Source organism: Malurus melanocephalus, unplaced genomic scaffold (assembly GCF_030028575.1).
Source record: "Malurus melanocephalus ecotype Western Australia unplaced genomic scaffold, MMel_1.1 scaffold_964, whole genome shotgun sequence".
NCBI lineage: Eukaryota > Metazoa > Chordata > Aves > Passeriformes > Maluridae > Malurus > Malurus melanocephalus.
In genome coordinates this window covers 84538-101985 of record NW_026624196.1, presented here as the reverse complement: position 1 = coordinate 101985, position 17448 = coordinate 84538, and the positions used below count along the sequence as shown (strand labels likewise).

General features: G+C 43.4%; 1 protein-coding gene across 1 annotated transcript; it reads left to right on the top strand.

Annotated features, from left to right (window-relative positions):
- Positions 1–3129: 3129 nt before the first annotated feature.
- LOC130585791 (mastermind-like protein 3) lies at positions 3130–14729 on the top strand (the record flags this gene model as incomplete). The annotated part of the gene is made up of 2 exons (XM_057386419.1): positions 3130–4906; positions 14577–14729. Coding segments are annotated over exons 1-2 (600 nt in total), but the record flags the coding sequence as incomplete, so codon positions are not given.
- Positions 14730–17448: the final 2719 nt, after the last annotated feature.

Below are 17448 nucleotides of genomic sequence, written 5' to 3'. Positions count from 1 at the left end.
GTTTCCAACCTGATGGGCAGTGCCAGGAACTGAAGTGTGATTTCTAATAGAATGGGATTCTCATTTGTCCTCACAGTGGTATTTTTCATGTTGCCCATCTACTGGATAACTCTATAGCTCAGCTGACCAAAGGAGAGTGGCATGTTGCTCTGCAAAGGCATATTTTCWGTATTATTTATGGAGTCCCTCCCACTAATATGACTAGCTAGATTATCTGTAAGGCTGTGCTTGTTCTGAAACCATTATTGATTAAATGCTGAAATGAAGTTTTTTTTAGAAGCTGTCATTGGAACATGCTTAGACTGCACTTGCTGTCAGCTTAACAGTCATGTTTCTGTGTCTTCCTCTAAATTCCTCTCCCAGCTGGGCTCTCTCATATCTTAGCATTAAAATAGTTCCTTCCTAATTAGACAGATCTCTGTCATGATAATCATCTTGAGAACGTATGCTGTATTTTCATACCGCGTAACTTTTCACAGATCAGGCCTCTGCTTTATAATTTTTCAAAATTGTAACTCATTGAATAGATCCCTCAGCAAGCAATCATCTCCTGGAACTGCTAATTAGTGTCCTGTCAGCTGATATCAGTAGGCATTAGTGTTCATCTGCTGCCACCAGCAAGTTCATCTTACATCATTTAGAATTCTGATAAATTTGATTCTTTTCAAATTTCAGTTGTGAAGATAGTGTTTCAAAGCTGATGTGCAGACAGGAAAAAAAAAGGTTGTAGACCAAATATACACAAAGTGAATTCCTACAGAAGAGGTGTTTGTAAGTCCATGGTCATAAATACAAGTGCATGCACATCATGAATGAGTCTATGCTTGTGTCTGACTACAGAACAGAGTTGTTTGGTCAAGGTTGTGAAGAACATCTGCATTAATGATACTAATCAGTAGTTAGAATGAAATTGAGATCTATTTCTTGCATTGCCCAGGCTATAATATGAGGGATTTGTTTCCTGTTTTTATTTATTCGGACACAGAGGCTTAACAGAACTCCTTCACAAAAATTGAATTTAAATAGTTCACTAAATAGCTCATTTTACTTTAGTTTTTCAGGAGCTGGTAATTTTTTATGTAAGTGTCCTTAAAAYCAATGATGCAAAAACGAACTGTGAAATCTTATCTCTATTATGCTGTTTTACAATTGCCACTCAATACYTGGCTTTAAAAGAAAAACCTCCTGTCAGAAGAAAATTTTTAGTTAGCTCTTAGGTGCTGGATGACAGCTGTAAAATAACAGAGCACAAGTGCCATTTTTTTATGAAATGCTGATTCTGTTGACTGTTTTTAGATATAGGAGGGAGTGCTTATCTTATAAAAGGTTAYATGGCAGAATAATGCAAGAATCACCACTCTGCTGTTAAAATGAGTGGGAAATAGATATCCATTTGCTCAGCTTCCTTTTAACTTCAGCTAATGAAAAAATATATTTTATTCAGAATCAAATTGGTTTTGAATGTATTAAGATGGAGGGGATTTTTTTTGGTGTGTTTTGTTTCTTTCTTCCTTTCTTTGGTTGGCTGGGATTTTATTTCCACAAAACTGGTGACTGATTGATTTGCAAAACTTCTAACTAAGCATTGGTAACTCCAAAGTTTTTTTACCCAAATCATCACCCCTGGGCTGTGCAGCCTGACAGAATGAAGGTACATAGCTGAGAGATGAAAAATTCCTACATTTTGAATAGGCTGAAATTTAATTCTATAACAGTACAGCATACACTTAAAAATTACCACATTGACAGCTGCCAAAGTGATAYACTGGAAGTTAAGGTGTGTTTCCATGATCTCATAAGACTGAAAAATGTAGTAGTAGAAAAAGAAGAAAATGTCTGTAAAAATCACCGAAAAGCAGTCTGTAAGAAAACCACAGCTTTTACATGTATTTGTGACCCTGTGGGTATAAGAAACGCTTCTTTTTTTTTGGACTCAAGTGCTGTTCCGCCYGTGGAGCCAGGCTGCAGCACACGAGCTGCGGGCTGCAGGGGGCACTGCGGAGGAATCCAAAAACTTAAACCKACTTCACAGCCCTCTCCCTCCCTGGACATTTTCCATTTCAATTAAAAATCACTCACTCCATCAATCAATCAATCAATAGACCGATCATAATAATAACAATAACAATAATAATAGTAACAATAATGATAATAATTTAGAAAAGAACAAACCCTTAAGTCGCCCCCCCCCCTTTTTTTTTTTCCTGCTCTCTCCGCTCTTGCATTGAATCTTAACTTTTCAATTCAATAGTTACGGAAGAGATTGCAACACATCTCCCGGCTCCAAATTAAGAGAGGCACGAATCTGTATAATTGATGCAGGATTTGCAGTTTGTCTGCGTTCATACGCTGCTTCTAAGCAGATCTGAAATTTCCCCCTGCTTGTTCTATTATAAATTAGTAATTGGTGATCRTGAGGCACTTTAAGTAGCTTCACTGCGGTTCTCTAACTGATACTACAGAAAACTTTTTTCTGTGTGGAAGACGTGTTTGTTAATCCCAACGTAGAGAAGGTACTAATTGCTATTTTTATTTGCCCACTATTATGTTCCATCTCAACATAGTCAGGAATTGTGGCAATAGGCATGAAATCAACCCCAAATTTCATACTGCTGAGCTCTTAAAGAAGACAAAGACAGCTCTTTACCACTGTGTATCTTAGAAATAGTATCCTATGCTGATCTGCAGTGGCAAAAATGAAGATGGTTTAAATCAGATCTCATGACTAATGCATGCGTTCCCAATTTTCTTTATATCCAGCTGCATGTTAGAACAAGGGTGTCTCTCTGAGATAATTCTGTTCTATATAGGTGAATTTTAAAAATTCAAAGTGCATTTCTCATACTTCTAGTTAGAAAATAACAATCAATGTGAGATGTGGGTGCAATAGCTTTGTCTGCAAAACGGTCTAAAACTAGATTCCCGGGATGTTATTCTTGATCCATTAATCACCCGCTCTCTATATGGAGGCAGCCACAGTTCGCTTGGAAAAATGTTCCTGCCCAACGTGTCATGTTTCTTGTGTTGTTTAAAATAGAAAGTTCAGCCCCGTGCCGGGGAGGCGCAGGGCTCCGCGCTCCGCTCCCATTCATTATGCAACAGTTGACACAGAAGGGAAAGGCGGCACACGCCGCTCGGGCGCGGGGTACGGCCGGGCCTCCGCCTGCGCCCGCCGCCGCTGCCCTCGCCGCGGAGCCGAGCCGGGCTCCGTGTGCCTGCCGGGAGGCTCGGTCCCGGTCCGCCCCCCTCCCATCGCTGCGGGGAGGCCGCGGGGCCGGCAGGTGTCGGGCCCCGCTCGCTGCCGCCCACCCCGCTCTGCCGCCGCCGCCGCCGCCGGGCGTGAGCGCTGCGAGGGAAGCGCCATGTCCGCTCCTGCTGGGCCACGTCCGTGCCGGGTTTTGCACCTTGTCCCCGGGTCTGCCTCACGGCCCCGAGGAGCCGCCGCCGCCGCCGCCGCCGCTGCGGTGTTTACTGAGCGCTCCTGTCCTGATATCACTCCGCTGGCATGGAGGAGGAGGAGGTGGAGGAGGAGAGCATTTGATCATTGTGATGGTGGCAGGAGGAGCAGCAGCCAGCACGGCAGAGCAAAGCGCTAGGCTGTATCAGCTCGGCGTTTGGCACAGACTTCAGAGCGCTACTTTTTTTCCTTTTTTTTTTTTTTTTTTTTTCCTCTCCAGCTCGGCCCGGATTGTTCATGTGTTTACTTCCCCCAGCCCGAGGATTTGCTATTTAGGTTCCTGTTGAAATGCAACTGAGCAGCCAAAGTACTTTGCGAACACGGTGCGGCATAAACACCAAAACTTTTTTCTAGAAGAAAAATACAATAAGCAAGCGGCTGTGCCTGTCTTTTGATGCCGGGGAGTGCGAGTGAGTGTGCCGTGTGTGCCCAGCGTGTGCCTGTGCTTGGATGTGTGTGTGCGAACGTGCGTGTGAACGGGTGTGTATGTGTGTGCATGTGGAGGGGCGCGTGTTTCTCCTTATCCATGGGGAGAGAAGGCTTTTGGCAAAATCTCCGGAAATCTCATGGAATCTGTTTTGAAATAATGGATTATAAAAAAGAAAGAGGAGGAAAGGAACTGATCTGATGTCTCCTGGAGTTTGCTAACCCGAATTGCTGCTGCTTAGTTTGTTGTGCTTTGTGTRTGTGTGTGTTATGTGTGTGTGTATGTGTGCGTTTGTTGGTTGTGTTGCTGGTGATAACCTTTTAGCACCTTCTCTCCTCATTTCCCTCCCCCCTTCCCTCTCTCTTTTTAATGTTTTGGAGCTTCTCGAGAGGGATTGGCTGGGGGGAAAGAGAAACATTTGCTTGGGATCGCGGTTTCCCTGATACATGATGGTGCCCCCTTCCCCCCCCTCCCCGGTTCTCTAAAAAGTATCCCATCTGGACCCCAGAGGAGACTGTGTGTGTGTGAAGTGTAGGCTAAAAAGTTCCTCCAAAATAGTGTGCACGGGGACGAGGATGGGGGATTTTGCAGCCCCCGCTGCTGCCGCGAATGGCAGCAGTATCTGCATCAACAATAACCTGAACAGCAGCCTCAGCGGGGCCGGCGGGGCCGGTATCGGGGTTAACAGCACTCCCCACGGCCCTCCTGCCGCCGCTCCCGGTAACAATAACGCTAATAGCGGCGGCATTCCCAAGCACAGCACGGTGGTGGAGCGGCTGAGGCAGCGCATCGAGGGCTGCCGGCGGCATCATGTCAACTGCGAGAGCAGGTACCAGCAAGCCCAGGCGGAGCAGCTGGAGCTGGAGCGCAGGGACACGGTGAGCCTCTACCAGCGGACCCTGGAGCAGAGGGCCAAGAAAACGGGCACCGGTGGCGGCGGCAGCAAGCAGCAGCACCAGAGCAAACAGCAGCAAGATGCTGAGCCCGCCACGGCGGAGCAGAGGAACCACACGCTGATCATGGTAAGGGGATGCGGGCCGGGGGGCGGAGGGGTGGCTGTCCGCTCTGCGTCGCTCGCCGGGATTGCTGGAGGTCGCCCCCGTGTCTTTTCCAGGGCGAAGGGGCTCGACTCAACTTTTGCGGTGGCAGGGTCTCTGGCGGGACAGGCAGGCGGGGGCTGCTGGGATGCTTCGCAACTTCTCACGGGCTGGGGTGGGGGGGGAGCGAAAACAAACTTTTTTCCCCCGTCGCTTTCGGAAGGGTAGAACTGCTCTGGGTAAGGGGGAAGGAGCAGTACCGGGCGTGCGCCGCGGGCTGTCGACAGCCGGGGGAGGGGTTTTTTTTGTATATGTGTGTGCGTGCGTGTTTCCCTACGGCTTCTCCGCGCGGGGGGCTTGCCGCCTTTAAATCCCGCCGCGGAGGAAGGTAGAAGGTGACTCCGCAGGCTGGGCTGGCGGAAAAGTTGGGCAGATTCTCGGCTGAGCTGCCCCGGCGCGCAGCAGCCTGGCTATCCACGAGCTGAATCGCTTCCCAAAGTTTCCTTGGGTTTTAAGGAGCTTAGCGAGGAGCGGAGGGGGGAAAGGGGGCGGGGGCTGAGCCGGTAGGAGCGTAGCGGCAAGTAGGAAGCGGAGTTTCCCACTCCCGGGTTGTACCGCTGATGAATAATAAGAGGAGGCGCGGGGGGAGCCGGGCCCCGCGTTCCGGCAGAGCCTTATTTATAGAAGGTCGCGGCCGCCAGTTTTTCTGCTGGGGGGGCTGCTGGTGTTGGTCCCGGCCGGCGAGGGCAGGCGGGCGGCTGTGCCGCGGGGGACACGCGTGTGTGTCCTGACGTGTCCCCGCGCCGGGGCGGGGGTGCCCTGCGCTCGGGGGCGGGCACGGGGCAGCTGGGTCCTCGCCGTCTGCCGGGCGCACAATGGGCGGCGGAGAGCGGCGGGGAGGAGGGAGGGAAGGAGGAGGGGAGGTGCGATGGCTGCGTGTGGTTTACAAGCCTCGCACGTCCCTCCCTCTCGCCTTCCCCCGCTGCGCGGGGAGGTGCGGCCGTGCGGGAGGGTCCGGCGGGGCGGCAGCTGCTGCGGGCGGGGGGGGTGTCTGTGACAAAGCGGCGGSGAGGCGTTCGTCCCGGCGGCGCTCCTTGTTCTCGCCCCACGTACGTGAGAGGAGGGAGCCGTGTGTGCTTTTCCCGGGGCCTCGGCGATCCCGCCCAGCCCCGGCCGCAGTGCCGGCTCGCTGCCGGGCAGCTCCTCCCCTGCGGGCAGCACTCTTCCCGCTGTCCTGCTGGCCTCTGTGCCTGCCCTCAGCGCTGCTTCCTCCCTGTGGGGGGGTGTGGCTGGAGGTGGGGAGCGCTTCGCCGGCGGCAAACAAAAGCTCAGCGCGGTGTGTTTCCCCCGCCTCCTCGGGAGCGGAGCCCCCGGCAGCCCGGCGCATCTCCGGGGGAGGCGGGAGAGATGCGGAGGGAATGGGGCCGGGGCAGCGCGGGCAGGAGCCGCACAAAGCGGCCGGGGGTGGAGGAATGCGTGCGTGTGCGCTTGGCAAACAGGAAGCAGTACGACCTCACTGACATCTTGTTGCTTCCCTGATGTTGCCAGCGAGGCATAACCATGTTTCTGTTCCCTCTGGCGCTTTTCCGCAGAACCGAGGCTTTTAAACACGCACCCCATCAAACTACTTTGCCTCGGCCTACACCTATTCCCGGGGCAGCAACTCAGTCACTCCCTAAGCCCCACACACAGGGACTGTCTTTTCGTCACCCCAACTGTCCTCAGATCCCTTTTCACATCGTTCCCACAAGATRCACGAAAGGGGCTGGAGGCTCAGGAGATATTCTCAATGATCTCTGTCCAGGCCAGCCTTGTGGTGTACTGTGTCCCCATCCAGCTCCAGAGCAGTTCCGATACTTTTGGACCCTGGCTAGTGGTGGGTTGSCCTTTCCCCTTATTCCTAAATCCCGGTGCTGGAGCATTAAAGCCAGGACTTTTAGATAAGYAGGTCATTTTTGGCCTTTCCTTGAAGATATGGGACCGACACACAAAGCCAAGCTGTAATGTGAAAGTTGTAGGAACAAAGTAACAAAAGGAGGAAATGCAATTGCTGCTCTCACTAGTTTCTTTCAGCTCGGGACTCGGGGTAGCCTACTTAAGGGGTGGTTTGGGATGAAATTCATTGTAACTCAATTCCTGTGCTATGATCATCATATTAGTTAAATATGCTCATTTGATCTTAAAAAGAGAAATTCTACTGCCTTAATACAAAAAAAGGACCCATTTCCATATTTTTTTAAAAGAAAATACACAAGTGTTGCAAAAAATTTAAAAACATTGTCTGCTTTGTTTCGCTTGTAAAGTGTTAATTATGATTTTTGACTMATGTCTAAGAACATCTGGGAACATCCATGGGAACATGAAAGCAATACTTAAAAAACAAGAAATTACTCTTTCTAAAGCACTTGAAAAGTATTTTCTCTGAGGCACTTATGCTTTTTGCAGCAAAACCCAATGCAAACCCACTTAATTTCTTGCAATCATAAAAGTGTGGCAAGATTAACTGTTTATGTGCATCATAATTTTTATTTAGCAAAACAATTTAAATCAATTTAACTTTTTTTTTGTTTGGTCACTGTTGTTTTGTGGGTGTTTCTTTTGTTTGTTTGGGATTTTTTGTGGGTTTTTTTGGGGGGGCTTTGTGTTTGTTTGGGTTTTTTTGCGTCAGGCAAAAAAAGTTAACTGCATGTAGGGGTTTTCTCAGCATCTTTTTTCTCTGGTAAACTCCAGTGGAGAGGTTTACAGTGAAACAGTCATAGATCTGCTACTGCTTTACTCTTCATACAAAAAGCATTATTAAATTCTTCCTTCACATTATTAAACCACACGGTTTGAAAATGAAGCTGTCAGGATTAATTGACAACAAAGGCAATGAGGACAGCAAGAAATACTTTTTCTAATTTATTTTTCTTTTGTTTTTGTCAAGGCAGATTAAAGGAAAATACTATCTGTGTGTGTGTCTGTGTGTCTGTGTGTGTGTGTGTGTGTGTGTGTCTTCCAAACTGAGAGATGCTGAGAAGGGAGGGGAGTTGTGCTGGATCCTGGCAGTCAGTCACCCAAAAAACCCTCCCAGAAGCTGGTACTGACACATGCTGAGTGCCCTTCAGCAAGCTAGGTAAAAAACAAAACAAAACAAAACAAAACATCTTTAGAAAATAATTATTTAAAGACATGCACTCTGATTTTCTTCACTGGATGGAGTACAAGAAAACCAGTTGTATAAGGGTTCTTGTTGCCACCCCCACAATTTGCAGCCTTCCTCCCAGAGTTCATGGAAGGCACTGTGCAGTTTCCACTGTTTAGGATGCTATGTCAACTGACAAGAACTTATCAATGGAAGTATTTTGTCAAAATGGGGTGTAGGAGCATAGGCTTGACTGTATTTCATGAGYTGCTGCTCTACCTTGGATTTGTGTCTTATTATATAGACAAAGCTTTCACTTGCAAAATTTTTAATATCTGGATTTATAACTATTTCAAACTCTTCTACTTGAGGAGAACAGTGGGTTACCAAACTAGTTTGCTCCCACACAGGCATTGATTGGGATGTGCACAGAAATTAAAATAGTTTATAAATGTCAGGGGGTGAGGGGGGTCTTTCCCCCTCATTTGTTCAACCTGGAAAAACCCAAAGTTGTTTTCTGTGGTTTTGAGYTGGATTATTAAAATGCTGTACCAGCCTGATTATCAAAGGAAGTATTGGGAAAATTTGCAATTCATCCAAAACTCTGTTTCTCATCTTTGGATTGGTTCCAGGAAATATCAACACATTATATCAGTTCTTTGGTTCTTTGTGAGTTAATCTGCTCTCTTGTTTCCTTCACTTAGTGCAGGAGTCTTCTTGGCTCTGCATCCATGTTATTATGTGGGGTTCAGAGGTTGTGTGTGTGCATGTATACACATACACTATATATAGAATAAATAATGAAAATTTAGTATAAAATAGCCAAATGTATAATAAATACTGSTAGTTGCATCACTTCTRTTTGTTTTGCCTGTGAYTGTTGTTCTTACTGTGCATTTTTTRTCCAKTGACATGTAATTATCACATTGGCCTTCCAGTGCACATTTATTTGCATCTGAACTCTCTTGTGAAGTRTGAAGAGGCTGGAGCTACTTTTTCCTATTTTAAGACTCTTCAAGACTTTTTTTTTTTTTTAATTTAGCATTATTATGGGTTTGCTAGCTGTCCTACTGACTGTGTCTAACCCTAAACCCAGATCTTAGGAAATTGTTTTTTAAACACTGTAAACATAAAATGTTATTTAGTTCAGAGAAATTAGAGACAGAAATCAAATGACCTATTAGATCATCTTTYCTGTTCCCCTGCCAAAGCATACTATGCCAATTCAGAATTAGTTTAAAGTCAGAGAAAACATGGCTGGAAATAGATGGTATTTTMCAGTCCTGCTCTTTTCCCATTTTGGGCTAATGCACTGCCTTCTAGAAGTTAATGATCACACTGATCACTTCTACTTGAGGGAAGGAAGATGGGCAGACCATTCCTTTCAGCTTTCTCTGTGKAGGGACATGTCCAGTATTATAGAAACCTGGTTATATGTCTTCCTTGTTTGGTAGATATTCCACCACAGAAAAGTACTTCCTCCCTGCCCCTCAGTCTCTTTATTGAAAAAGGTATCCAGAGTGAAAAGTGGAACGTCTTCATTTGTCGTAGTGATTCATGCATAATGCCAGTAATGAAATTGGGTGCTGAAGAATGTTGTCAGGCTTGTGAGGAGTTTGTTAAAGCTTACACCTGCTGTATTTAATATGTACTTGTGTGTATAAACCTGTTCATAAACCTGTGCACATTTCTTGTATTCTTTCTTGTGTAATATTGCTATTCAACTTTACAGATGCTTAAAAGTTCATCAGTTACACTACAGGAAAAGTCTATTTCTCTGGCATTGCAAAGATGAAAAAATAAGATCATTTTTTAGGTGTTTTATTTTCTACAAGAGGTCAAATGCTGTAGCCCTTACTCATGCCTGATGACTAAGTAGGATTAAGCATCTCTTCAGTTAATAAGCTATGTCTGATCTTGCTCACACTGGGGTAAAGTCAGTAGTAAATACACAACTGGGATGATACCAGAATTAAATCCCAGGYCAGCACTGCTCCTTCTCTTTCATAAGCATCATAGAAGGAGTCATTGTGTAACGCTTTTTATTTTCCTTTTCCTATAAGGGTGGATCTCTGTGTCTTTCTTACTCCACAGCCTCTCCCATTTTTCTTCTCCTTTTCATACCAACTCGTGCTTGATGCTCCTGTCTGATTACTGTCCTTTAGGACAAGGAGTTTTTGTGCTGACCTCCTTTTGCAGCTAGTCAGCACAATAGGTTTCAGTTTAGCAAACTGAAAGGAATGAAGAGACTCTTCACTTCAAGCACTGCTAGCCTCTGATGACCTTTATATWCACTGATGGAAAGTGTGTCCTTTCAAAGATAATGGGTTGGGTTATTATGAGCCATAGCTGGAGCAGGGCAAGTTGTGTTTTGACATAGGGTAGCCAGTCATAGTGAAATCTCAGCTTCAGATTGACCAAACAGAAAGTGTTGAAAGTCCTGCAGTGAAGTTCTAGGCAGTGTTCAGTTCAGGAAGAACAGCTTTGTCTGGAACACATCAAAAACTTGTTCTTCTAATGCAGAGCCAAAAATGTGAGTATGTGATTGTGTTAAGACAATTGGTTGCATTTACATTAACCTCAGTTCACAGTAACTTGACCTAAAGCTTTAGGCTTCACAAGTGGCTTCAGCTGGTGTAACCTGAGCTGCCCCCACTGAGGAAGTCTCCTCTTTCCTGCTCTTGTCAGGGGCTGTGTTTGCTGCCTTTGCTCAGGCTGGCCCTTGCTCGTGTAGCTCCATAACCAGTGGGTTCACTGCAGGTAGGGAGGACAGACACATTTCTTCATTTTCTTCCAGGTTAGTAGTAGTTTTTAGCTGGATCAGATCCATCATTTGTTTGACTGTCCCTCCCGTGGGTATCACAGTCTTACAACATCTTAATCCTCTTGTGAAACTTCACCCTTATCCCAGGATAAACATCTGGGACCTCTTAGTTCAAGCATGCTCRCTTGGTAGCATACATTAAACCTCAGCTAAGTTACACCTGCTGTCAGTGGACAATTCTGTTCTTGAGCACAGACACTGGAACAGGGAAGGCTCTATGTGGCAAACGAGTCAGGGTTCATTTTTATTTAAACACTTGCATGTATAKGACATTTGGTTGCATATTACTCCGATATGTATAATTCATGTGAGAGATGTGCTTGGATTAGCAGAGGTTTAAGGACACAACTGATGGCCAGCAACTGCTGACTGGAATAATTCAAGTGTGTTGTTTTGTGAATTGAAATGTGAGGTACAATCTCTGACAGAAGTTACAAACTTGTAATCAGTTTTCCAGTCTGGGATCTCAAAGGCTGTTCAGATAAGCAGTGTGCTTGTACATTGAGTAGGAATTTGGGAGACTTAACAATTCWAAATATTTATTTTCCTAGTTTGTCCGAGCTGGTGAATCACAAAATTGTAATTTTGACTACTTTTTTTGCTTCCCCCTCACACATTTTAGTTTCACAATGTTTGCAGCTTAAAAGTCACTACAAGCTCTTTGATTTCTGAATACTTGAAACTCAGTTTCATGGGGCTTAGGAGAAAATGTCTTTTTAAACTTACAGTAGTTAGTAAGATGGCAGATGCTGAAATTCTGTGCTTACAGGAAAGAGGGGGGTTGAGCTGCCTTCTTTCAAGACTTCCCTCTTTCAGATTGATTTGGTTTGCCACCACACACTGTTGACATTGGTGAGGAGATAAGAATACTTCAATCTTTAGTTGACCTGAGAAGAGTGTCAGCCCATAGGAACTTTGCATTTTCCAGAAGTTTGTGAAAGTGCTGGAGCTAATGTTGCAGTGCTGTTGGTAGCACAGGTGATCTATTGCTGCTTGCTTCCTGTCAGTTCTGCACAACCACAGCATGCACAGAGTAGGAAAGAGTTTTGAATTTATAATTTTCAGAATAACTAAAGTAATAAGCAGAAAGATCAACAGGTCAAGGATTTTTTTTTTTTCTTTCCTTGTTTTTATCACTTTCTGTATGGTTTTCATATAGCACTCTGTAATCTATAAATTCTCAGCTCTCATTGACTGAARCTTGGTGGAATTGTGCTTTCACTGACGGGAAGTGGGGCTGTGCCTCTTCCCTTCCTCCCTTTGTCACACCTCCCTGCATTATTTTTACTATGTGCCATTCAGGAGCACCTCAGGTTTAATAGGACAATTCAGCTTCATTTTCCTCTGCACTTCAGATTCAGAGGAACAATTGTTCAGTGCTGCAGTGAAGCTGTAGCTTTTCTGCATCATCTTCATTCACGATGCTTGTGAAAATCTCATGCCAATTCAGAAAGTCCTTGGATGTTGTGAACCTTGGAAAAGAGCAGAGAATTGTTTTTTAACCTTACTCTCACCCCAGGCAGCATCACAACATGCCTATGTATGTATGTGTGTTTGTATAAACCAGTACCTATACTTTTACATGCTGGTTTTTAAGCCATACTCCTTGCAAAGCTGAAGTATTTATGGTCAGTTTTGGTGGTGAAAGGGAATGTATAGTCCAACAAGTTTAAAAATCACTGATATGCACCCATTTTCTGTATTTTCATCCTCTGTCTCTTTCCTTTAGCTCATATCTAATYTTCTGTGATGTTTTGGCACTTCTGYRTTGTGTTTCATCTAAAGGAGGAAGGGGGATGGCTATGGCAAATGAGATCCTAGAAGAGTTCTGGAAAGTATGGGAGTTTTTTAATCAATTAAGGTAATTCCTTAAATTAARGAGGATAGAGCAGAACTTTGCCAAAAAAGAAACTATTGCATTCCCTAGCCCTTCTGTTTGTGCAAAATACTGTGTTTTAGACTCTCTAGTATCTGCGAAAATGGCTTTAAATCTGTCTTAGCTGGCACTAGTTGCCTTTGGACTGCTAAAGATATTGTTCCATCTCAGCTGTGATCTGTGCTGCTATTCCTTTCTGTCTCCAGTGGCAGTGGCTGTTCTGATTTTTCTGGATTGCATTCCAGTGCATTACCAAAGCAGCAGAGAGAAAACTGTTATTGATATTAAATAACCAATTTTTGTGATGTTTTCTGCAAGCAGTGTTGCTATTCATTATRCATATTTTTAGTTGTCATCAAAGCAGGTAATGTAGCTTTGTAGGCTTTAGTGGAGTCATGCAGAAGACTGTAGACTTCTGTCACTGAATGGGGTCACAGTGTTTGAGYTCCAAATTGGCCAAAGTGGTTTGGCATGTAATCCATGGCTGGATATGAAGCAGTGGTTCAAAATAATCTGTAGATCCTTCTATTATTGCACATTTCTGGGCTGAGCTTGCAGTCTTTGCATTCCAGTAAAAGTGGAGATATCATGCTGAGGTTGCAGTGCTATCTCTTGTTTCTTTTTTGGTCTTTTTTTTTGTTTTAAAATTTGTGCCAGGGAGTTGATACACTGAAAAATTTGAAGGCTGGATTGTTACAGTTTTCAAAATTTACCTAAGAGATTTTGGCTTTACATATTTTTCTCCTCATCGGATTTTGCTGGAGCTTATTTTTTCTAACCCATGTTAATATGTATTCTACATAATGAGAAACAACAACTCTCCCCACACATATTTTTTTACTTGCCTTCATTTCATTTACAACAAAACAAACCAAAACCACTTATTGGTCAACCTTTTTAAGGTTGATGGCCCTTCTCAGTAATAATTTTGTTGTGGAAAATGTCAGCAGTGGGTAGGGGTGATGAAGAACTATGAATGTAAAACAGAAAAACAAAATTAATTTTGGCTAGTAGCACTGAAAGTTTTACCTATCACTGTGATAAAGTGTCCATTTACTTGCAGCTAGAGAGAAGTTCTGGGAAGCTGGACATAGTTTAAATTCTTATCCACTTAATGGTGTCTTCACCTGGTACTATTTTGGGGTTAATTAGATGAAGCAGCTGAAACAAATTAACATTTTGCTGCCTTTAAATAGGGTGGTCTCGGGGTTGTAGTCCTACACATACACTCTGCCTGTGGTGCTAATGTTGGAGGAAAATCGACTGTTTAGGAGGAAAATCGTCTTCATTTTTTGGTGTAAGGTAAGGGTACATGGTGTGGTATGGGGAAAGAGGGACTAGAGGAAAGGGGAAGCAGAAAGTTCCATGCAGTTTGCTTTAAACATCAGTAGTTCTYGTAATCAAGTTGATCAACAATTCAAAATATCTTCTGTAATTACCCATYTGCTATCYTTKAKAACTCTGCAAAGACAGCARTTTTACTSACAGGATTCMCAYRTGGAAATAGAGCTATTCATTTCCATGGACAAACCAGTTTTAGATATTAGAAAATAATCTGTCCACCYTCTTTSCTGAAAGGGTGGTCAKGCATTGGATCACACTGCCCAGGGAAGTGCTGGAGTACACATCCCTTGAGWTATTTWARAAWTGTYGATGTGGCACTTAAGGACATGGTTTAATGATGGGCTTGGCAATGCTGGCTTAATGGTTGGAYTTGATAACCTCAAGGATCTTTTCCAACCTGCCAGTTGAAAGCCTGGTAGTTGTGGTGCATTGCTGGAGTTAATTTGGGAGTGAAATACTTACATGCAGTTTATGGAACATTTGGCAGAGCATTATTGGAAGTGTCTTCGGGAATACTGCTGTAGTTACTCTTAAGGGTGAGGTGACGATCCGAAGTGTAAAGGATGATGAAGAGGACAGATTTTCACCCCAATGTAGTCCAAAAAAGACATCATCTGGCCACAGCGTGGACTCTTATCAGGTAGGTAATAACTATCCTTTCTGTGAGGGGAAAAAATGGGGGCTTATGTTAATTTTTTGTTTGTTTGCTGATTTCCTTCTGAAAATTGATAAACTTGGTCTCTTGATAAAAGAAGGAAAAACAGTTTTGCTTGATCTTTACAGTATGGTGATTACAGTTTTTTTAGGCTGCTTGGTGTATTTGTGCTCATTTTGATTTCATGTAGAGCACTATCTAGGATAAGTGGTTCTGAAGTTCTTTTATTTTAAGAAAAAGTTATCACCATTGTGATGTCTTCACTTGCAAATGGGACTTGGGGGGCTGTGTTCAAGACAGAAACTCACATATAGTTTTATCATCCTTTTTATCTGTATCCAAGTCTGGGCAATGTGATGATAATTGTGTAAGTTAGTGATGGAGAAGTTCAGTGGGTTTTTTTTTTTTGTTTGTTTGTTTGGGATTTTCTTTTTGGTTTTTGTTATTCCTCCTTTTTCAGATCTTTTATTTCAGAATTAGCTCACATGTTAGAATCCAGCCTGTTACACCACAGGTAAATTAGAGTATTAGCAATATTGGTATTTCTAGTGCAGTACAGTTCATATGTCAAATTTCACTACTGGTTACTAGTGGAGAAGACATTGTTTCTGGTTTGAAAATATTTGCTTCCCAAATCTGTGACTTATCTCATGCAGGTAGTGAATGCATGGTGAACATATGTCATAAAGTCTAATAGAGGTTTTATGGGAACAGGTTTGCACTGGCTAGCTTATTCCTAAATGTMATGGCAGGAGCAAATTCTACTGCTTGTCTCAAACAACAGTAGTCYATGTAACAAATTTTGACCAAAATACTTCACCTTGTATTTTTTCCTTCACTTTTACAATATGCCTTTTTTTTTTTCTTAAGGTAAGAGAAACTTTTCTAAGCTCTTTATCTATAAACTTAGACATTTGTAAGTATAGAAAGGTAACTGATAACTGAGGCCAGCAAGTGAAAAACAATGATTGAATCATATACATAGGCTTCTGTAAAGAATGTAGCAGAGACTCGTAATATTCCTAGATGCTTTGTGTTTACAAATACACAGTTCTTACACCTTTCAAAATTCAGTATTTAAGCTGAGGATGAAATGTCTTTCCTATTGTAAAGGGAAGAAACTAAATGCCTACAGTTGTACAAAACTATTAATGTGATACCAGTCATATTTTTAAAAATTAGACAAGATCCATATTTTAATAATTTTATAATACATGTTGAATTTTTTTCAAGAATTTATTTTATAGGATATTTTTCTTACCTTTTGCCCTTGGTTTGATTGGTTGGTGGTTTTGTGAGGTGAGCTTGTTTTATTGTTGTGGGGTACTTTTTAGTTGGCTGTTTTTTGTGGTTTGGAAGGAGAAACAAGGATGGTGCATCAGAAGAGCACAGATCTGAGGAAGCAGATGGAAGGACAGGAATAAAGTGTGGGACAGGGGATGGATGGAACCCAGACTGGTGTAGACAGAGTGAAGCTAAGCAGACATCAGCAGTAATGGAAGGACAGAAATACATAGGAGGGTGTTGGATTGTTGAACCAGGCTGGAGAGTGGAACTTTGCCTTTGCACATGGGCTTCACAAAGTCAGTGAGAGCACAGGTAATTGTAATGAACTCACCTTTTGCCACCTTCAGTAGACAGAGCTTGGTGCTGGGGAACTAAACTGGGCCATGCTCATGGTTAGCTGCAAATATCAGGCAAATTACTCTCTTTAGTTTTCTTGCTTTTCCAGGTCTCATGTCCATCAGAGCATTACAGTGTGTTATGTTTGCTGATTTTCTGCACTGTTGTGAAGCTGGGTGGGGACCTTAGTTTCGTTCAGATTTTAGGAATTCTAAACACTTTCCAATGATAGAGATGATGAATATATATGGYAGTCATTCAGCAAATTGAAGCCTCTGGACAGCAGACTTTCTTTTCTTATCTTCTGTAATTATATACCTGTTGCATATTCCTTGGAAATCACCAGCAGGTCATGTGAAAACTATAGCCTGGATAACTTCTGACACATTAGCAATGGACACTTGTGTATTTTAAATCCTTTATGTCCAAATCCTATTTACACATTTCTAAAGTTGTTTAAGTAAGTGTGTGGGGGYTTTTCCCTCCTGATGAATTAGCTTTGTTTTGCTAAAGCAAGCTACAATTCAATGCTTTTTTTCCCCCTCTGTGAATATGTTCACTGCTAATATAAATCAGCTTTAAGAAATTATTGCTGTGGCAGGTAGAAGTCAATGTGTATTTCTCAAACCAGTGGAACAACTGGGAAGTATTTTAKGTGGYCTAGGCACAGCATTTTGCTGGCTGKCTGTGTTCCTGTTTCCTGATGGATACAGAGAGAAATGCTGAGCAATGCTCTACAGGCACACTCAACAGCTATGAGAGATTTCCTTTCCCTTGGGTRGTACTGTCTCATAGTTTGGGAAGGRAGGGAATAAGCTTCWGTCCCTGAGGTCAAAGTGCAACACCAAACAGCCAGGATTTTTTTAAATTTACAATTCAACAGGCTACATTTTTAATCATGTCCTCTTATTGTCCAAGCAATCCTATCTGTGCCTTAGTGTGTAAAGTGTGTGTGCCTTAGTGTGCTTCAGCTATTTGGGGTGATTTGCATACCCTTAAACAGGAAAGGTTGAAAATTAGTGTTGAAAAAGTGTTGTCTTCCATCAAATTACACGGGCCATTATTGTCTCAGGCAAAAAAA